Source organism: Sinocyclocheilus grahami, unplaced genomic scaffold (assembly GCF_001515645.1).
Source record: "Sinocyclocheilus grahami isolate Dianchi unplaced genomic scaffold, SAMN03320097.WGS_v1.1 scaffold121.1, whole genome shotgun sequence".
Taxonomy (NCBI): Eukaryota; Metazoa; Chordata; class Actinopteri; order Cypriniformes; family Cyprinidae; genus Sinocyclocheilus; species Sinocyclocheilus grahami.
The window spans coordinates 1678740-1700848 of NW_015505300.1; the positions used below are offsets into that span (position 1 = coordinate 1678740).

The following is a 22109-nucleotide window of genomic DNA, read 5'->3' on the forward strand; positions in this document are numbered from 1 at the left end:
GTTGCTGATTTGGAAATCTTTTGTTTTACAACAGAGTTTATTTTTGTAACAGATTTTAATTTTTGATCATTTTGGCACATAAATGAGAAGTACAATTACAGTTGCTTTCCAAGTCCTGTACATCTATTGAGCTTTGATGTTGTTTAACCTTGTGATCAAAGTTAATTGTATTATTTTATTAAACTGAAATTGAACTCAGCTATATTTCTAATTCAGGTCTGCCAACGTTTGTGTTTAACTTGGAGTGAGAATTAACACGGCGGCTACTTGGCTTGGGTGGGAGTTTTGGTTGGGTTTGAGTTGATAAATAAATAAATAAACTGTTAGCAGAGTTTTGTCTGACGTTTGGACATGCGTAGTAGTTAACGACATGATGACTGGTTCTGTTTTATCATAAAATTATGTAAAAAATGTTTTGATACGAAAATTAAAATACTTTTCTATTAATCGTTTAGTTTGCATTTATATTGCTTATTCATTGCATATCTGTTTTGATCAATTATATTTTTCTGCTATTCAATGCTACGGTTATCACTGTCGTAAATTTTCGCAATTTCAAAAGTGAATCCCACGTTTATGAGTGATGAGGGATTTATATGTCACTCCCAAAACTTTGCTGCGTGTACAGGGTATGTGGCCGTCGGTCCTCTTAGCAACACGAAAACCAAAACTGTATGCAAGTTCTGAATGGAATATATGTAGCATAGAATGAGACTGAGAATGCGTGAGTTGGCTCGAATGCTGTATACACAATATGGGTACTACTTTAACTAAAGTAATTCATGCTTATCTTATGCATTTGGTCTGGAATTTTATAGGAAATAATAACAACAAATGAACAAAGTAACACTAAACTTCTGCATTTTTTATTGACCGAAATGAACAGTAGATGGCTGCAGTGAGCCACATATCCTCCTGCTCACTACAGACCAGTGGTTCTAAACATGCAATTAAGTTATATTCAAATAATCCTACTACAACAAATACTAAAAAGAAAAAGAAAACTCTGAACGATTAAGATTAGATACTTAGATATTTAATTGTTGACTTGAACAGAGTTTGAAACCCCTAAAATAGCTGTTCCCAACAATATTTACAGTACATCAACCTATGCACATATTTATATGACAGTCAACAATAACACCTTTATTGTTACCGGAAAAACCAGTTACTCTGGCTGTAATTATGCAGGAAATATTAAACATGAATACACGCTTCTATGTTTTGGGTTGTGATATTGCACCTTTCAATATTTTCCTTTCCAATAGTTCCTGAAAAATAAACACTAGAATATTATATGAAGTTTTGGCCGTCAAATATCAGTCTTTGCCAGACCAGGTTTGTAGCTTCACGTGAGGCAAGAATTATATATATATATATATATATATATATATTTCCTGAAGTGTGTTCATTTTAAAACTGTACTAATTTTTCCACTGTCCAGTAGATAGGAAAATAAACAAGTCCGGTGTAACTAAAGCGCCTGTCCAGTTTTGATTCTGAATAGATAACGTTAGGAACTGGATGCCCCGCCCCTGTTATCAAAAAGTCCAATAGCGTTCTTAGTTTTTAAGCCTGACTCTCATTGCAATTATTTTGATTGGATGTGGAATGTAGAGTGGGCGGAGTGCGAGATACGACCTTATATATGCGTTGTGCTATCGACTTTCGTTTACAATTGACAAACACAGAGTAGCAACCTGTTAAACGGTGGGTTGGAGCAACAGCGTGAACGCTGGTGCCTCACGGCTAGTAACGGGGTAAGATGAATCCCTTTCCACTACCTTTTAAATGATTCCTAGTACTCTTTTTAAAGAAAACCCCCGCGGTCATTCTGACTGAAACCGCATGCAGTCCAGAGATGGTTTATTACTCGGTCATCCAGATTAAAAATAGCTATTGACAGTTTGTAAACTAAGATTAAACAGATTTTTAACTGCTTGCATAAGATTTCTCAGTTGATATATTTCTCTATTTTAATAGCAAGTTAATTCATTTGTTTGTTTTATGTTAAATTTCCTGACTTTGTTGACTATTACAATGTGGAAAATACCAAGTCTGTAAGTTACACGAGTTTTCCTCTTCTCTTAGTCTCTTTGAGACTTTAGATGATCTTGCTGGAAGAGCATCTGTTCAGGGTCATACTGATGATATTTCTCTCTCTGTGTAAGCAGGAGTCATCTGTTGCACGACCACCTTGAGGTGATCAGGTCAGAGGTGATCAGTATTTGATTGAAAGGAGCCACTGAACTGTGATTAAGGCACCAAGCTGCACATCATTATCTGACGATTTGAAAACATGGTGCAAAACAAAATCACGGAGGTCACAGGATTCCATCGCTCCTTCAAGGTTAGTAACTACTTCTGATTTACCAGAAAGTGTTTTATGCCCTGGGTGAGTGTGAAATGGTAGACTTTAATTTGTGACACTTGTTTCCTATTCCCAGGGGCTAAATCCTTTCAAGACTGATGAATTCATAGATTCGGAACCCCATCTTGACTTGTCCTTCAAGTTAAACCGCTCGACAAAGCCTGGTACTGCTATTTTGCCTACTTTTTCATTAATATTGACTGTTATTATCAGTCTTTGAGGTTGAAGTAAACCCTGATGAAATACTTATTGAGGAGATATTGCTTATCTCTCAAGCTTTGTTATGCAAAGTTCATAGCAGATTAGAGTGATAGACTTGGCACACATTGTGCACTTTAACTTTGTTTTGTTTTTTTTAAGACATGCCATCTAGCCGGCCCATCAATATCCCTGATGCCAAGAAGAGAAATAAGAAGAAAAAAAGATGCAGAGCCACTGACAGTTTCTCCGGACGTTTTGAAGGCAAGCCCTTTTTGTTTGTCTTTTTTAAATGCTCAAGCCTGGAGTATAGCTTCGCTGTCTAAGGAGGGTAAATATATATATTTTTTCTTTAATTTATAGATGTTTACAAACTACAAAATGAGATTCTTGGAGAAGGGGCTTATGCGGTTGTTCACACCTGCATCAATCTGATCACCAATAAAGAATATGCAGTAAAGGCAAGTATCAGCGCCCTCTTTTAGTTAAAGCAGCATATTGCTAAACAAACTGTGTACTCAGTGCTCATACAGCTATCAAATAATCAGTGTCTTATCTATGTTCAGGTTAAACTCCAGTTGCAATAGCAAAATACCATTTTAGGCCATAACCTCCTTGCATGATTATTGCTCTGATTTTGCTGTCACAGAATCTCAGACTGTAGCCAAATTGGAGCTTGCTGTAATTGGGTGTTAATTATAAGCAGTTAGCAATGTGATTTGAGCTGATCTTGTGACGTCTTTCGTAACACTGTTTTCAAGCAAGTTTTATTATCACAGCGTAGTTTTGTAGAATGAGTGATACATAGTGTGCTTCAACCAATGAGAAAATAAAAGGCTTAACTTATTGCAAGCCATATTCTTTAAAAAAAAAAAATTTGCTTCATTGTAATCTTATTACAAAAAAATGGAGTAAAAAAGTATTATAATATTCTTATCTCTTGAGTTGCCCCTTAATGGAAAAAATATAGTAGCTATTTCTGCTGCAACAGTATATGTGACTGATTAATAGAAATAATATCGTGCAATCTGAACAGTGGAGGGGGAACAGACTTTAAAGAGTGGATTCTACCGCAAATCTCTAAATCTAACTTTTGCAGCTGGACATTGTATGTTCTCTTAAATTATGTTAGAGCATCAATGATGTTTATTAGTGAACACTTCAAGTGTTTGATACTAGGAATCTGAATTGAGGGAAGCAAACTTTGGCTTTTAGTTATTTGTCCTGCCTTCAGTGTAGAGTGTTACATAAGAATAAAAGGGGGTTTATGCTGGGACAGATCTGGGATAGCTCTGTATCAGTGTTTCAGCCCTCATCAAGAAATACCGGACATTAGCTTTGATTCATGGTCGTTTGAGCTGTGTTCTTATAAGCTGTTTTATTTGTTATGTGATGTTGTGTTACATGTACTTCTCTCTGGAACAATGGCCTTCCAGCTACTGTGCTGCTGCTGCTGCAGCTGTGGAACAAAAATATAAATGACCACAGTGCCTGCTCAGCAGAGAAACTTCCTCTTTTCAATTGTTGACATTCTGAAGCAGGACATGTAATCTTTGAAAAAGCAGTGTGGTGTCTCTTGCTACATCTATTTAACCTCTAGAAGATGGAATGGTAATATGTAAAGGAAGCCGTGGGTGCTAAATGAAGCGTGTGTAGGATGTTCATGTGGCATTTCATAGCAAATGTTCTGTAACTTGCCAAAGGGAACGCAAAATTGAAAACAGCAGGTTCTCCACATGGCTGATGTCATGGAATATTGTCAGATTCCAAGAGTCTTATGAACCGGTGCTCTTCTGGAAGCTAGAGAAAGTTTAAGTTTATTGTTTTGTAATTTGCATCCCATTTGTTGTGAAATGTGTACTTGGGGTAAAATGTTTGGCTAATGCTTAACCTTTTGGGATACTGTGGCATAAATGCTCATCTACACGTTAAAATGAATGGACCCTGTATAAATTACATGGAATAATAGTCTAATGCCAAGGTAAATGGATTTTATTTGGACAGATGGCAGATAAACCAGCACATTGAGGGAGGCAACACATTTTGTTAGCCCGAGCCCTTTAGAAATGGACAACTGTTCAAAAGTTTGGGGACCGTAAGAATTTGTTTGTTTTGAAAAATTAGTACTTTTCAGCAAGGTTGCAATTAAATTGCAAAAGGTAAAGACATTTGTGTTGTTACAAAAGTTTTATGTTAAATATAGTGTTTCCTCTAGGATTTTTTTCCAGCTGTGGTGGCAGGACTGTTTCACATGGACCACGCCCCCTTCCTCCTGGTGCTTATACCTCCCCACCCACGAATCACGTGCACTCAAACTCAGAATTACCTTTATTTGAACTAATAAAGACCATAAGAACAATTAAATAAATGACACGCAATAGCACAAACAAAAAACATGAGTTACAAATGAAATTAACAGTACTTTAAGTTTTTCAGGTAGGTCTAACAGTAATATTTCAGTACAGAATTACTACAGAAACTGAATCCATTCAACTGTAAAGTAACACTGGATAGTCTTCACAATATAAATAATGCTGGGTACACACTATAAGATTTTTAAAATCTTATAAGATTTTCAAATTGTGAGACCACAAACATGAGAACAGAAAATCCTAGATTTAACCGTTTTGCTCCTATAGTTTGTGGTGTGCCACGATGTGACACAGACAGCACACCACACACCAACAGATTTTCAACCAGAGTCCCGACTGAACACAGGAAATCTCGCAAAATCTCTCGAGACTTGAGAATAAACATGGCGGACGATAGGCAGGAAGAAATTGCAATGACTGCGTTTGTTATGCTTCCGTCTTCTGTCAGCTCGCTTTCTGATTGGATATTGTTTAGTTTCACGTGATAGATCGTACTCGCGTTTGTCCTCGGGGTTCCCCCCACACATCAGGATTTCTGATCGTAATTATTCAACATGTTGAATATTTACAATTCGCGATCGGGGCGCCTCCGACATTCTTCCGAGCAGATTCAGTCACTCTTAACACCCCTCTCACCACAGGAAAATCTGATGAGATAATCTTTAGAACCACCAAGATAATCGGGACATTACCTAGGATTGTCAGAAGGGGAGAAATCGGCCCAAAATCAGCCTGATTATCTTGTGGCGTGTACCCAGCATAAACGGTAATAACACCGACAACAGCAGGTTTATTTAGGCTGCTGTCTTTTTAAGAGCTTGTGCACGGATCTAATACTTTTACGCGTGTGTTTTGCTTCTCAATGTTTTAAATTCACTTAATACCCTATAGACCGACTGTTTACGTGAATACAGCCATAGCCAAATGTTTTGAGTGACAAATATTAATTTTCATAAAGTCTGCTGCTACAGTGTTTTTAGATCTTTACTTCTTAATTTTAGATCATGTTACTATGGTATACTGAAGTATAATTACAATAATTTCATAAGTGTCAAAGGCTTTTATTGACAATTACAATAAGTTTAGGCAAAGACTCAGTATTTGCAGTGTTGACCCTCCTTTTTCAAGACCTCTTCAATTCACCCTGGCATGCTGTCAGTCAACTTCTGGGCCACATCCTGACTGATGGCAGCCCATTCTTGCAGCATCAGTGCTTGGAGTTTGTCAGAATTTGTGGGTTTTTGATTGACCACAAGGTCTGGGGAGTTTCCTGGCCATTTCCCGAGCCACTTAGTTATCACTTTTGCCTTATGGCAAGGTGCCCCAGTCCTTTTGTGGCAAGGCTAAAATGAAGAGGAAATGTTTTTTGGGATTAAGTTAATGGAGAAGAGGGACTTTGCAATTAATTGCAATTCATCTGATCACTCTTCATAACATTCTGGTGTATATGCATGTATGGTGTATAATTGCCATCATAAAAACTGAGGCAGCAGACTTTGTGAAAATTAAGATTTGTCATTCTCAAAACATTTGGCCACGGCTGTACTCGCCAAGACAGGCATTTTGACGATTTTGTATGTAATAACATTCTGGTGTATATGCATGTATGGTGTATAATTGCCATCATAAAAACTGAGGCAGCAGACTTTGTGAAAATTAAGATTTGTCATTCTCAAAACATTTGGCCACGGCTGTACTCGCCAAGACAGGCATTTTGACGATTTTGTATGTATTTGGCAGTTTGCGCGCAATAAGGCACAAAACATAACTCAATTCTGTCGTTGCACGCTGTTTCAGAGGTGGCTTTATGTGTGTGCGCTTTGGGTGTGGCTGCACTGAAAACAGTCTATAAGAGAGCACGTGAGTATTGTGTATGGTTCAATTTCACATCTTTTTGCGCTTGAAGGGCTTAAAGTCACTTGAATGTTTAAATTGGCAAGACTTAAAAGCACGTACAAATGATACATTCCGTCATCGCGTTATAAGCGCGGAACCTGTGGGAATGAGTAGAATTATTATTGATACCCGCAATCCCTCACCCAATTTCAAGCCCTGCTTCTGTCTCCTCCACTAATTCCTCGACTGTGAATGATGTGAGTGGCGTCATTGTGATGTCACTGAGAAGCTGCAGCCATGGCGGGGATGATTTTTGGTGTGGTGGCCCGCCACGGCAGATTGAATGTAGCGGAAAGACTGTTCTTTCTATTCATTAAGGAATTTGGTTTCCTTCAATATTAAGCAGCACAACTGCTTAATATTCAACATTGCTAAGAAAAGTTTCATGAGCAGCATATTTCACAATATTACTGTTTGTACTTTGTACTGTATTTTTGATCAAATAAAAGCAGGCTTGGTAGGCATAAGATATCCCTTTCAAAAACAGGCAAAAACAATCTTGCTGACCGCAAGCTTTTGAACGGCAGTGTAAAATTCAATAGACAAGTTCTGCTATATAAATTCTATTTAAGTTCATTGCTAAACCTCACTTATCAACACATTCCCAGCTGTTGATGGCCTTTTGATGGCTGTGCTCCCAGTAAACAAAAACAGAACATTGGTGGCATTGTTGGTTCAATTGGAGAATATCATTATAATTTCATTCTAACACTTCACTTGGGGTGAGGAACCTGACACTACTTTGTACTATGCACTGGACGCCCTGTATGTTGTGAAACCTGATCGTCTGTCTAGTCCGCCAGCTTGTAAATCCTGATGACCATGTGGTGACCTGCTGAATCAGTAGTCTGAGATGTTCTTTTGTAGGCAGGCAGTGGCGTGTCATCTGTTTGCTTGCTAATCTCCCACACGCGCCAAGTGTGGGTGATCCACAAAGGGATATGCAGATCTGTCCACTCAAGCTGAATACTGAGATGACATGGATGGTCATTAACATTGTTTCAATGTTATACAGATAATTGAGAAGAGGCCAGGCCACAGTCGGAGCCGTGTTTTCAGGGAGGTGGAAATGCTCTACCAGTGCCAGGGCCACAGGTACGGGAATCCTGGTGTGACACTACTGGTCTGTTCAAAACCTATCTAAGGCAAAATTGCATGTAACGGCCACAGAAATCCCAAAGTGCATTGCAACAAACTGTGGGGGAAAAAATAAATCCAACATGGGGGCAAAGGGGAGAGAAATTTCATTTAATACTCTAAACTAAATGATTGATTTGAAAATTGCTCTGATATAATTACTGAATGTTTTTCCCAGTATTTCAGCTTTTTTTTTTTTTTTTTAATGCTTGAATTATTATGCAGTTAGCTTAACTAAATGCAAACGGCATTGAAATCAATTGTGGTTGATTATTGTGACTTTTTATTGTGGTTTTGGAACAACGCCTGTGAAGCTCATGAAGACTAATTGGAAAAAGCTTCCTGTAAGATATCATGCTTTTTTTTTTTAATTTATTTATTTTTTTCTCACCACAGAAACATTTTGGAATTGGTGGAATACTTTGAGGAAGAGGACAAATTTTATTTAGTCTTGCGTTATAAGCGCGGAACCTGTGGGAATGAGTAGAATTATTATTGATACCCGCAATCCCTCACCCAATTTCAAGCCCTGCTTCTGTCTCCTCCACTAATTCCTCGACTGTGAATGATGTGAGTGGCGTCATTGTGATGTCACTGAGAAGCTGCAGCCATGGCGGGGATGATTTTTGGTGTGGTGGCCCGCCACGGCAGATTGAATGTAGCGGAAAGACTGTTCTTTCTATTCATTAAGGAATTTGGTTTCCTTCAATATTAAGCAGCACAACTGCTTAATATTCAACATTGCTAAGAAAAGTTTCATGAGCAGCATATTTCACAATATTACTGTTTGTACTTTGTACTGTATTTTTGATCAAATAAAAGCAGGCTTGGTAGGCATAAGATATCCCTTTCAAAAACAGGCAAAAACAATCTTGCTGACCGCAAGCTTTTGAACGGCAGTGTAAAATTCAATAGACAAGTTCTGCTATATAAATTCTATTTAAGTTCATTGCTAAACCTCACTTATCAACACATTCCCAGCTGTTGATGGCCTTTTGATGGCTGTGCTCCCAGTAAACAAAAACAGAACATTGGTGGCATTGTTGGTTCAATTGGAGAATATCATTATAATTTCATTCTAACACTTCACTTGGGGTGAGGAACCTGACACTACTTTGTACTATGCACTGGACGCCCTGTATGTTGTGAAACCTGATCGTCTGTCTAGTCCGCCAGCTTGTAAATCCTGATGACCATGTGGTGACCTGCTGAATCAGTAGTCTGAGATGTTCTTTTGTAGGCAGGCAGTGGCGTGTCATCTGTTTGCTTGCTAATCTCCCACACGCGCCAAGTGTGGGTGATCCACAAAGGGATATGCAGATCTGTCCACTCAAGCTGAATACTGAGATGACATGGATGGTCATTAACATTGTTTCAATGTTATACAGATAATTGAGAAGAGGCCAGGCCACAGTCGGAGCCGTGTTTTCAGGGAGGTGGAAATGCTCTACCAGTGCCAGGGCCACAGGTACGGGAATCCTGGTGTGACACTACTGGTCTGTTCAAAACCTATCTAAGGCAAAATTGCATGTAACGGCCACAGAAATCCCAAAGTGCATTGCAACAAACTGTGGGGGAAAAAATAAATCCAACATGGGGGCAAAGGGGAGAGAAATTTCATTTAATACTCTAAACTAAATGATTGATTTGAAAATTGCTCTGATATAATTACTGAATGTTTTTCCCAGTATTTCAGCTTTTTTTTTTTTTTTTTAATGCTTGAATTATTATGCAGTTAGCTTAACTAAATGCAAACGGCATTGAAATCAATTGTGGTTGATTATTGTGACTTTTTATTGTGGTTTTGGAACAACGCCTGTGAAGCTCATGAAGACTAATTGGAAAAAGCTTCCTGTAAGATATCATGCTTTTTTTTTTTAATTTATTTATTTTTTTCTCACCACAGAAACATTTTGGAATTGGTGGAATACTTTGAGGAAGAGGACAAATTTTATTTAGTCTTTGAGAAACTGAGAGGTGGTAAGTGGGTTTTTTATTTATTTATTTTTGTGGGTGTATGGAAATTAGTACTGCTGATATGGTGTATTAAAATACAAAGTTATTTTTAAAAAAATGTTACCTAGACGTTTGAACGTGTGTGTGTGTGTGTGTGTATTCATTTTGTAATTAATCTATAATCCTAACTCTTCATGCATCCATTCGATTTCCCAGGTTCTATCTTGACTCACATACACAGAAGACAACACTTCAATGAGCAGGAAGCCAGCATAGTGGTGCAGGACATCGCCAGTGCTCTGGACTTCCTACACAACAAAGGTTGGGAACTTTAGTGTTGATACAACGTAATGTTATCATGCACTATATATATATATATATTACCAACATAGATGATTGTTTATGTCTCGTTATAGGGATGGCACATCGAGACCTAAAGCCAGAGAACATCCTCTGTGAACACAGTGACAGGGTGAGTCTCGCTCTGTACATGAGGAGACATGAGACATCTGAGGAGAACACACATGCACTGCATTTCTGACCAGATTTTTGACATCTGTTGGGTACAGTAACATTTTATGTGCTTTTTGTGCTCTAGAACAAAAACATGAATTGAGCCCTTGAACAAAAACATGAATTGAGCCGGTTATCCGTTTAGGAATACTCACTGGCCTACTTAACTCATTTCATTTCAGACTGTGGCATTTATGAGTTTTTTTTTTTTTTTTTTTTTTTTTTTTTTTTTTTTTTTTTTTCTTTTCTGTAGATCTCTCCAGTGAAGATCTGCGATTTTGATTTGGGTAGCGGGATCAAACTGAATAGTGACCGCTCTCCCATCTCCACCCCTGAGCTCTTGACTCCAGTGAGTTTAACCCATATTAATTGTTGACTGATGTGGACTTTTTGATTGCCGGTATCTTAGATAGCAGTGTGGCTGATGACCTATGTTATCACACTTAAATAACACGTTGCAATGAAATGGTTAGGGTTCGTATTTTATAATGTCAATATTTATGACATTATAGAATTTTTCATTAATAAAAATGTGAATAGCAGACCGATGTAGGACAAGGAAAACGTGAGGGGGAGTTGTGACTTCAGCCAGAAAGGATCACATATTTTGCATTCTGATTAAATATTTTGAAGACTTATTCACACTTATGTTTCCATATGTACGTATTGTCACCTACATTTAATTTGGTGTTACATAATTCAAGGCACTAAAACTAGACCGTTTTCCTAGATGTCAAAACAAGAAGAGCAGTGATAAAGGTTATTGGTTTAAAGCTACAGCCAATAAACCTCCAAGGGATCACCTCCAGTAACTTGAGTTTTGTGAGGGTTGAACATGTTTTGATGTTACCTTGGGTCACAGAATTCTCAAGATTACAGATCAAGGAATACAGTAAGCTAAAAGCGGTTTTATCAGCTCTTTGGTCTGAATGGAATGAGCAAAGGTCTTTGAATGTGAAGGCCTTCATGTTCAGAGAGTATAAACAATTCCTCATGGAGGTCCTTTTCACCCATACCTCAATCTTCTCACCACACCCTGGGGTTTTCAGATGCTTTTGAAGTGCGCAGACTGGCTTACTACACGCTAAAATATGCTGGGTTGTTTCAACCCAATGTTGGGTCAAATATGGACTAACCCAACGGTTGGGTTAAATTTTGGTTACATTTTTAAATTAGCTTTTTAACCCAACAGTTGGGTTGAAACAACCCAGCATTTTTTAGAGGGTTGTGGTTTTGTATGGTCTGTTCTTTCTGATGTCTACAGAGTTTTTCCTTTCTTGGAGAATTTCCTCTGCAACGGGAAGGGGGTGGGTCAGAACTTGGATGGTACGTGGCATTTTACCTTTTCATCATTTAATTTCAACTGATTTGAAGCATTAGCGTTTCCTTCTGTAGCATACCATGTTAATGGTTTAGTTCACCCAAAAAAAAAAAAAATTGTCATTTTACTAACAATCATGTTACTGAAAACCCGTAAGACATTTGTTCATCTTCGAAACATGCAAAAAAAAAAAATATATATATATATATATATATATATTTATTTATTATTATTATTATTATTATTTTTTTAAACCTGAATGAAACCTGAGAGATTGTTGGTCCATAAAGTTACCACTGAAATATTGATAGTTTATGAAGACATCTTAAAAGAAATCTAAATGAATTGAGCAGTTTAATCCAAGCCTTCTGGATGGGTAAACTCACTTTGTATGATGAACCAATTTAGCCATTTAGTCATATTAAAAAAAATCAACACATCAAATATGGTCAATGGAAGCTTAAACATGCTTGATGAATGAATGTCTTATGGGTTTTGAACATTGAATAACAGATGACAGTTTAAATTTTTGGGTGAACTATCACTTTGAATACTGTTGCATTTTCACCCACAATTGTGGTTTTGCTTGCAAGAATAGTGACCAGGGAAACTTTTGCCAGAGCTAAAGTCCTGTCTTGCCATGATAACATTTGCTTCATAAACATCCGAGAACATAGTATTGAGACTGACGCAATGCCAAATCTAACTTGCAGTGGCTGAAGTCACTGACATAAACAAGTTGTACATTTATTCAGGCATTCCGTCTTTTGCTCTGTGCACCGCTACACACTTGTGCCCAGCAAATTATTGGCAAATCCTTACTCTGTAACCTACATGTTGTCTGGAAACACAGTTTTTCCTTATAATTGCTGGACTGTCTGTGATTTGTTGAATCACCATGTACTACTTTTCCTGATGTGGGACAAATACTATAGTTATGTGCCTAGTGGAAGTGTTCCAATTGTGCTCCCACAATCAGGTGATCTTGTATTAGCTTTGATTGGTTAGCCAAGAGCTCTTACTTCAAATTACAAGGGCCACTTACGGTAAACCACACAGTCACATTTTACCATGGCACACACTATTGTTGGTTATCGCATTTCCTATAAAGTGATACCCCTGACACATTTACAGAGCTTGGATGGTTTGAGGGAACGTGGCGTGTGTTTGCGAGGTTACTGAGGCTTGCCCATTGATTTGTCTGGGTCGGAGAGATTGCAGTCCTGGCTTGTTTTTTGGAATGTCATTTGAGGATATGTAGTCTCCTCCCCCTCAGCCTGCACTGAAACATCAGCATAACATCTTCAGCTTCCTCCGTTTGCGTTAGTGACTCATACAGTAGTTGTGTAACCATCTTTTACTAGACAGCTGCACTTCTATAAAATAGAATATACTTGTACACTTAGAATATACACTTCTATATAATAGAATAAATTGGTTTGCTCGTGTCCCGCTAAACTGCTAACCTCCTCGGTTCGCTCTCACGGAGGGGTTTTGTTCGTTGCATTAAGTATTAGTGCACCATTCAGGATGTCCATTCGTATGTGTGCATTATGTAACACTTGAACAAGGTTGGGACTTGTTTTTCCCCAGCCGGTGTAGAGCGGCTTAAATCCTTTTTCTCCCCCGGAGCAGCAACCTTTTGGCCTGGTTTCCACATGAGACAGTGCAGACCACAGCAGCAGCCTGTGGGCTCTGCTAGAACAGTTGTCCGCTGACGCGTCCAGGTCTGAATCGCATCAGGCCACCCCAGCTTAACTCCAAACAATAAACTTGATAATGCCCTGCAGGTGAAAACAAACAGGAGAGGCCAAGCCGAGGGAGTGCTGGTAGCTCTGATAAATGTTGTAGCTCTAGATGGCTAGAGCTCAATGCTAAGGATTTTTTTCTGCTGGCCCGGTCAGGCCAGTGCTTCAGTTTTTTTTTTTTACTTGCCCTGGCAACATTTTCACTGGCCCGGTCACAAAAAAATAAAATAGTTGCTGTTATCACTGTTTTTGAACTTTTTAATCTTTTATTCTAATAAATAAGCTGATATGACACAATTTTTAGACGCCAATTAAATTTTACAATTCTCGATTCCAATTTCGATACCACAGCAAAAACTACTTGCCAAACAAATATAAAGTTTTAACATTATTAAAGACTATTGAACAGTTAGTAAATAAGAACAAATTACAAGCAATATCACAATTAAATGGAACAAAGATACAAATTAAAAAGTGCCTTAGGTTTGTAGGTGTTTGGGTACAGAAACTGAATAATCACATGTAAAATAACATGTAATCTGAAGCAAAAACCGAATAGTCTGACTTTAGCTTTGTGAAATTATACAACACAAAACACATCTGGACGTACCAGAAATAGCAGATGGACTGAATGAGAATTCGCTCTGACATCAGGTGGCGCTTCTAGAACAGCAGTAAAACAGCGTTTCCTTGGTTACCGCTGTAAATACAGCAGCACTGCGCTTATTAAATACTACTTCAGTATGCATTACAGATGCACGATGAAAGCGCCATGTAAACTTTTCTGAAGACATTCAGTTCCCCTCAGAGATGCATTCATATAAACTCCCATCCCAATTCAAAATGATTTTCTTCCAATACAGTGGGGGAAAAAAGTATTTAGTCAGCCACCAATTGTGCAAGTTCTCCCACTTAAAAAGATGAGAGAGGCCTGTAATTTTCATCATAGGTATACCTCAACTATGAGAGACAAAATGAGAAAAAAAAAATCCAGAAAATCACATTGTAGGATTTTTAAAGAATTTATTTGCAAATTATGGTGGAAAATAAGTATTTGGTCAATAACAAAATTTCATCTCAATACTTTGTTATATACCCTTTGTTGGCAATGACAGAGGTCAAACGTTTTCTGTAAGTCTTCACAAGGTTTTTACACACTGTTGCTGGTATTTTGGCCCATTCCTCCATGCAGATCTCCTCTAGAGCAGTAATGTTTTGGGGCTGTCGCTGGGCAACACGGATTTTCAACTCCCTCCAAAGATTTTCTATGGGGTTGAGATCTGGAGGCTGGCTAGGCCACTCCAGGACCTTGAAATACTTCTTACGAAGCCACTCCTTCGTTGCCCGGGCGGTGTGTTTGGGATCATTGTCATGCTGAAAGACCCAGCCACATTTCATCTTCAATGCCCTTGCTGATGGAAGGAGGTTTTCACTCAAAATCTCACGATACATGGCCCCATTCATTCTTTCGTTTACACAGATCAGTCATCCTGGTCCCTTTGCAGAAAAACAGCCCCAAAGCATGATGTTTCCACCCCCATGCTTCACAGTAGGTATGGTGTTCTTTGGATGCAACTCAGCATTCTTTCTCCTCAAGTTGAGTTTTTACCAAAAAGTTATATTTTGGTTTCATCTGACCATATGACATTCTCCCAATCCTCTTCTGGATCATCCAAATGCTCTCTAGCAAACTTCAAACGGGCCTGGACATGTACTGGCTTAAGCAGGGGGACACATCTGGCACTGCAGGATTTGAGTCCCTGGCAGCGCAGTGTGTTACTGATGGTAGCATTTGTTACTTTGGTCCCAGCTCTCTGCAGGTCATTCACTAGGTCCCCCCGTGTGGTTCTGGGATTTTTGCTCACAATTCTTGTAATCTTTTTGACCCCACGGGGTTGTGGACAGGTGTCTTTTATACTGATAACAAGTTCAAACAGATGCCATTAATACAGGTAACGAGTGGAGGACAGAGGAGCCTATGAAAGAAGAAATTACAGGTCTGTGAGAGCCAGAAATCTTGCTTGTTTGTAGGTGACCAAATACTTATTTTACCGAGGAATTTACCAATTAATTCTTTAAAAATCCTACAATGTGATTTTCTGGAATTTATGAAACCACGTCTGATCACAAAGTTATTTTAAATGCTCGACTGATTTTATGAATTTAATTTGGACAAAGAGCATGTCAGTGGACCCTTTTCAATAGAGTGTGATGATGCATTTAACGGTCATCAGCATTGTAAATCCTTTCAAAGTGTTTATATATATATACAGTGGGGTAAAAAAGTATTTAGTCAGCCACCAATTGTGCAAGTTCTCCCACTTAAAAAGATGAGAGAGGCCTGTAATTTTCATCATAGGTATACCTCAATTATGAGAGACAAAATGAGAAAAAAATCCAGAAAATCACATTGTAGGATTTTTAAATAATTTATTTGCAAATTATGGTGGAAAATAAGTATTTGGTCAATAACAAAATTTCATCTCAATACTTTGTTATATACCCTTTGTTGGCAATGACAGAGGTCAAATGTTTTCTGTAAGTCTTCACAAGGTTTTCACACACTGTTGCTGGTATTTTGGCCCATTCCTCCATGCAGATCTCCTCTAGAGCAGTAATGTTTTGGGGCTGTCGCTGGGCAACACGGATTTTCAACTCCCTCCAAAGATTTTCTATGGGGTTGAGATCTGGAGACTGGCTAGGCCACTCCAGGACCTTGAAATGCTTCTTACGAAGCCACTCCTTCGTTGCCCGGGCGGTGTGTTTGGGATCATTGTCATGCTGAAAGACCCAGCCACGTTTCATCTTCAATGCCCTTGCTGATGGAAGGAGGTTTTCACTCAAAATCTCACGATACATGGCCCCATTCATTCTTTTGTTTACACGGATCAGTCGTCCTGGTCCCTTTGTAGAAAAACAGCCCCAAAGCATGATGTTTCCACCCCCATGCTTCACAGTAGGTATGGTGTTCTTTGGATGCAACTCAGCATTGTTTCTCCTCCAAACACGACTCAAGTTGAGTTTTTACCAAAAAGTTTTATTTTGGTTTCATCTGACCATATGACATTCTCCCAGTCCTCTTCTGGATCATCCAAATGCTCTGTAGCAAACTTCAGACGGGCCTGGACATGTACTGGCTTAAGCAGGGGGACACGTCTGGCACTGCAGGATTTGAGTCCCTGGCGGCGCAGTGTGTTACTGATGGTAGCCAGTTGATTTCTTCACACCAAGCTGTTTACCTATTGCAGATTCAGTCTTCCCATCCTGGTGCAGGTCTACAATTTTGTTTCTGGAGTCCTTTGACAGCTCTTTGGTCTTGGCCATGGTGGAGTTTGGAGTTTGACTGTTTGAGGTTGTGGACAGGTGTCTTTTATACTGATAACAAGTTCAAACAGATGCCATTAATACAGGTAACGAGTGGAGGACAGAGGAGCCTCTTAAAGAAGAAGTTACAGGTCTGTGAGAGCCAGAAATCTTGCTTGTTTGTAGGTGACCAAATACTTATTTTCCCAAGGAATTTACCAATTAATTCTTTAAAATTTCTACAATGTGATTTTCTGGATTTTTTTTCCTCATTTTGTCTCTCATAGTTGAGGTATACCTATGATGAAAATTACAGGCCTCTCTCATCTTTTTAAGTGGGAGAACTTGCACAATTGGTGGCTGACTAAATACTTTTTTGCCCCACTGTATTGCGTGCAACGTGAATAGTGAGTTTGCGCTGTCTGCTACAGTATTTTCTCCTCTTTGCTTCAGTCTTTAGCGTCTCTGGTCTCTGTTAACGGCCATTTACAGACTTCGTAATATTTTCATACAAATGACATTTTGGAAAATGATTGCAATGCAGTTTGTGTGCAAACCCGGAACAGAGACGGTATGAAATAAAATAAAATGTGTACTACACTGTATAAATTATATATTGATTAATCAGTTAGTGGTCGACCGATATATCGCCGTGGCCGATATTTGGCATTTTTGGCCGATATATTTTTCTGTTTGGCCGGTGTGTTTGAGGCGGGACTTCTGTTTTGATGGCGCTGAGAACGGCAGCGCTTGAGAGCACACACCGCTCACATTCTCCCTCTTGTTCATTCGTCATTTAGTTCTGTCTAATATAGATATGTCTATCTAATAATCAGATAGAACTGTTAAACAAAGGAATTACAATGTAGGCTATACAAAAAAGAATTATAACGATTGCTTTTAATATTATTAGTAATAGAAAGGCAAACGTTATAATTCTTTTATCATTTGCGGTCAGCATTCAGCAAATATGCATTTATATAATTTAAACAAATCTTTGAATGACTAATGAACGAACATTTAATTTCACAAACCTTGCAAACTTAGTCGGATCCAGTTGAGAGATCTTGTGACGTGTGCATGTGTATCCTGCATGCTCGCGTGTTCTCTGTGTGACGGTCGGTCTGTGCAAATTGAATGCTGACAGGAGAGTTCAGCTTCACTGGAGACGCGCGATCGACAAACTTTAAACTAAGTTAGTGATTTCAAATTATGCTACGCTTTATGCATTTGCCCAGTCATATTCATGTCATTTTCATTGTGTGCTGTACGTAAAATGAGTGTTACCTTGGCTTTATTTAAAAAATATATATATATGATTCCCAATGCACACAAACTTCCCAGAATACTGAGTGCCTTGTTGGTTACAGTGTTTACTTCCTTTTAATTAGATTTTTATTAAATATTTATTTGTGAATAATGCTTTGTCTTCTAAAATATAAGTGTTTATTTTACACTTATTTTAAATCCATTTTCAAATGATTTCAAATTTCTTAAATATAAAATTTAAATATCGGCCATCGGCTGTCAAAAAAAACATATCGGTCGACCACTAATCATTGTTAAAGCTACAAAGTTACTCCCCAAGATGGGTATTTTAACATACTTGTATGTATTTGTCCGTTCAAGGCGCCAACTGTCCTGAGCGTCTTTCACACTGGTGACATGGTGATGGGACAGTAATGACTATGTATGCAGTAAACATGAAGTGAAACCAGGATTGTTCCTCTCTGCTCTAGCCACTAGAGTCCTTGTGGCCTTTAAACCCCATGGGGAGATTTGTGGACTTTTCCTCACGTGTCTGAGAACTTTTACATTACTAAAAAGTTTATTTTATTCTTACAGTGTGGCTCAGCTGAATACATGGCCCCTGAGGTAGTGGAGGCCTTTAATGAAGAAGCTAGCATCTACGACAAGCGCTGTGACTTGTGGAGCCTTGGCGTCATCCTCTACATCATGCTGAGTGGATACCCGCCCTTTGTGGGTCGCTGTGGAACAGACTGTGGTTGGGACTGGGGAGAGCCCTGCCAAGCCTGCCAGGTACACCACTTACTTGGGCAAGATGCATAGTTTTCTGGGAAAGTGTTCAGTATCGAAAGTACTGAAAGTTCAAAACTTTCCATTGAATCGTAGCAGGAATGACCTGGTCTAGCCATCTGGTTTGATAGTCAGGGTTTGACAGAAAGGACTGCCCGACTAAATTGTCACTAGCCCAATTGGGTTGCGTTGTCAAGTTTATTTACAGACGTTTGCCGATTTAAAAAGGAAAAGAAAACCTTAGGGTTGATCCTAAAAAGTGATATTACTTCTACAAATTGATGTTTAATACCATTCATCACAATGTGTCCACAGTGCATGCTGTTTGAGAGTATTCAGGAAGGCAAGTACGAGTTTCCAGAGAAGGACTGGGCACACATCTCCCCTGCAGCCAAAGACCTCATCACCAAGCTGTTGGTGCAGGATGCCAAAGACCGCCTCAGTGCTGCCCAAGTTCTACACCACCCTTGGGTCAAGGGGGTATGTCCATTCCCTTCCAGCTCTAGGACTTCTGACACAGCCCAATTAATTATTTGCTGCTTTGACTGTAAATCATGTTTTGTGACCCATTTCTGTTGTTCTTCATCTTAGTGTGCACCCAACGCTGTGTCTGCATCCATATTACATCAGAGGTGAGTATATTGCATACTAAATGTCCTGATATACTCACAGCGAAGTTCTTTGCTTGTAGGGGGTGGTAAAAAGAAGTTTGAAATACCGGAGCACACCTACCGGTTAAGTAATTGCCATGGAGCAATGGTACTGTAGTTCAAAATTCTTTACCAGCCAGAGCAAACTTTTTTTGGAAAGTTTGCTTTGACAAGCGAACCTGGTTTTATCCTGATGTTGTTGGAAATGGCGCAATGCCAGTGTTTTCTTCATTTTTGTTTGAAGTATATTGGGGGCTTAGTGATACATTTATAAATTCCAGCAGCAATAGTTTTGACCCTAAATAGCAGACCATTAATCATGCTTACCTGACCTTCAATGTTCTTTCTCCAGGGGTGGTAGCGCTCAGGACCTGACGTTCTTTGCGGGGCAGGCCGTAGCCATGAACCGGCAGCTGGCTGAGAGGGAAGAGAGTGAGGAGCAGCAGCAGCTAGAGAATGCGCCCTCCTCGCCGCTTCTCCTCTCCTCTAGCTCCGGCTCCATGCTGCTGGCTCTTTCCTCCAGGTCCAAGCTGGCCCACCGCAGGAAGACCGCAGGCAGCCAGCACCGAGGGGCAGTGTGTGCTGCTGAACTGCGCCAGCTCCTCACCCCGCTTGTGACTGTGGGCGACTGTGCCTGATATCTACTATATTCTCCAGCCTCTGCTCTCCACTGACGACCTCTATCGGAATCTTCAACTAGGCAGTGTTGACCTCTGACCTCTTTGCCCACTCACTTTGTGGGCTCTAAGCTTTTGTGAGAAGGTCTCATGCTTGTAGCACTTAAAGCACCTCAAAGGCCCCCTGCAAACATAGTTTTGATTGGATAAAAAGCTTGTTGTGGCCAGGAAAAAGACTTGTTGACGTCTGAGAGTCCCAGGAATCTGTCGGTATAACAATGTTTATGAAAAACCTTTGGAACCAAAGGACTCATGTTGCTTCCATTCATCTAAAGCTGGACCCCACCCATGTTATTTAATTTCTAAGCATCAGGAAAAACATTTCTGCTCTTTGCCTTTGAGCTTACATGGGACTCCCAGTGGCTGAAACATTTGATATGTACTTATGCCACTGAGACCTATTTCTCCTTCAGTCACTCACAAAGGGATATTGATGGCAGACAAAGACTATGTAACTGTTGCTGCGACTTAAGTGGCAAATGATTATTTCATTTTATTCAAGTTATCCAGGGCAGAAATTGCAGCCATGTTGTGTGGGGTTTCCCTAGTCTAAATTCATCTATCAAGGACCTCATTTACCAATTTCACTCCACTGTTTTAACACTTATTTTCTGCCAAAAGCAAATCTCATCAAGGTTTTCATCAGAAACCTCAGGATCTCTCTCTGAATGAGAAACCAAAGCAGATTTTAAAGCAGAAAGACTCATTCTATGTCAGTTCATTGGTGTTCTACGTTTTGTCCTAGCACTGGGAAGTTTTGCCTTTTTCAGGGAGACTGAGCAGTGCAGTGCAACTTTTGTACTTGGCCTCTCAGGAAAACAGGAATTGGTTGCATAATCATATTTCCTCCCCCTTTTCATTTCCTCATGCTTCATCCCCCTTTTGACCTGAAATGCGTTTAAGGAACAGCCAGCGGTGCATTTCAAGGTTCTGCAGCGAATTCTTAGAAATTCTAAAAAGGTGATAATTCCTTGAAAAGACCTTAAGTTCTCTGTTAGCCTCAATTTTGTACTTGTAGGCCGATATCTAATGAAAAGGTGAAGCTCCGATATGCAAGAAAGCTCCAGACATACCAATGTGCCATGCTGCTATATTATTTTGCCCCACCCTCTTTTTATTTTTATTTTTTTTATTATTCATTTTTGTGTGCGTGCTGGAAAGGGAGATTTTCATCTTCCTTTTTTAAAGTGTCTGTTTATTTGTTTTTAAAAATTTAAGGATGTAGAACTTGAATGTGAGGATTTCCCCTTATTTATTTTTTTTGGTCCTCGGTGACGCATAGACTCCTGTTACTGTTGTTCCACAATTTCTTTCTTAGGTGACTGTAGACACTTTAATGTTTGATCTAATTTTTTCTCATGTAGTGTCACCAGCAAATATGCAGATCAACCAGGAACTCCTACTCGCTCTGAGTGAAGCAAAGCCTATCATTATTGCTTTTTTTTTTCTAGTTTGCAAGCGTTTTGTTCTTGAAATGCATATACAGTTGATTCCTCTTTTTTTTCTGAAGGAAACCACCTTGGAATATGCGGAGTATAGTCTTTCTTTCTGAGAAAGACCATTATTTTTGTTTTTATTTTTTACTTTCAATTGAATTTTGAGTTTTCAAAAATTGAGTTCTCTCGGTTGGTTGTGCATCTTTTTCTTCCACACTTTTTCCTTCCACTCAACTTTCTGTTAACATGCTTGGATACAGCACTCTGTGAACAGCCAGCTTCTTTGGCAGTGAACCCATTTTAATTTTTGAACCCCCTCATACATGAAAACTTACTAGTCTACACTTATTTTAAGGGCCAGTGGTGTAGCTTTCATGTTTATCTGGTATTTTCATGTGGTTGTACCATTTTGTTTCTCATCTGACCCAGGGGGGCCAAAATAAAGAACATGGAAAATTGTTCAGCTAGAGTGGTCACAGCTTTCTTGTAAAAAC

The 22109-nt window shown here is 39.1% G+C and overlaps 1 protein-coding gene across 1 annotated transcript; it reads left to right on the forward strand.

The window, feature by feature from the left end:
* Positions 1 to 1666: 1666 nt before the first annotated feature.
* LOC107589858 (MAP kinase-interacting serine/threonine-protein kinase 2-like) lies at positions 1667 to 21766 on the forward strand. Its single transcript, XM_016278425.1, has 14 exons — positions 1667 to 1760; positions 2175 to 2350; positions 2448 to 2535; positions 2732 to 2833; positions 2933 to 3030; positions 7853 to 7932; positions 9881 to 9954; positions 10147 to 10251; positions 10347 to 10402; positions 10697 to 10792; positions 18661 to 18855; positions 19168 to 19332; positions 19444 to 19484; positions 19855 to 21766. The coding sequence occupies exons 2-14, from the start codon at positions 2300 to 2302 to the stop codon at positions 20138 to 20140; spliced, it is 1437 nt and encodes a 478-aa protein (XP_016133911.1). The 5' UTR covers positions 1667 to 1760; positions 2175 to 2299; the 3' UTR covers positions 20141 to 21766.
* Positions 21767 to 22109: the final 343 nt, after the last annotated feature.

Excerpts from the sequence above, each read along its gene's own strand:
- LOC107589858 (XM_016278425.1), top strand. The coding sequence starts at position 2,300 with ATGGTGCAAAACAAAATCACGGAGGTCACAGGATTCCATCGCTCCTTC. Across the intron at positions 2,536-2,731 it reads AAACCGCTCGACAAAGCCTG|ACATGCCATCTAGCCGGCCC; the intron begins GTACTGCTATTT and ends GTTTTTTTTAAG. Across the intron at positions 10,793-18,660 it reads CCCCTGAGCTCTTGACTCCA|TGTGGCTCAGCTGAATACAT; the intron begins GTGAGTTTAACC and ends TTATTCTTACAG.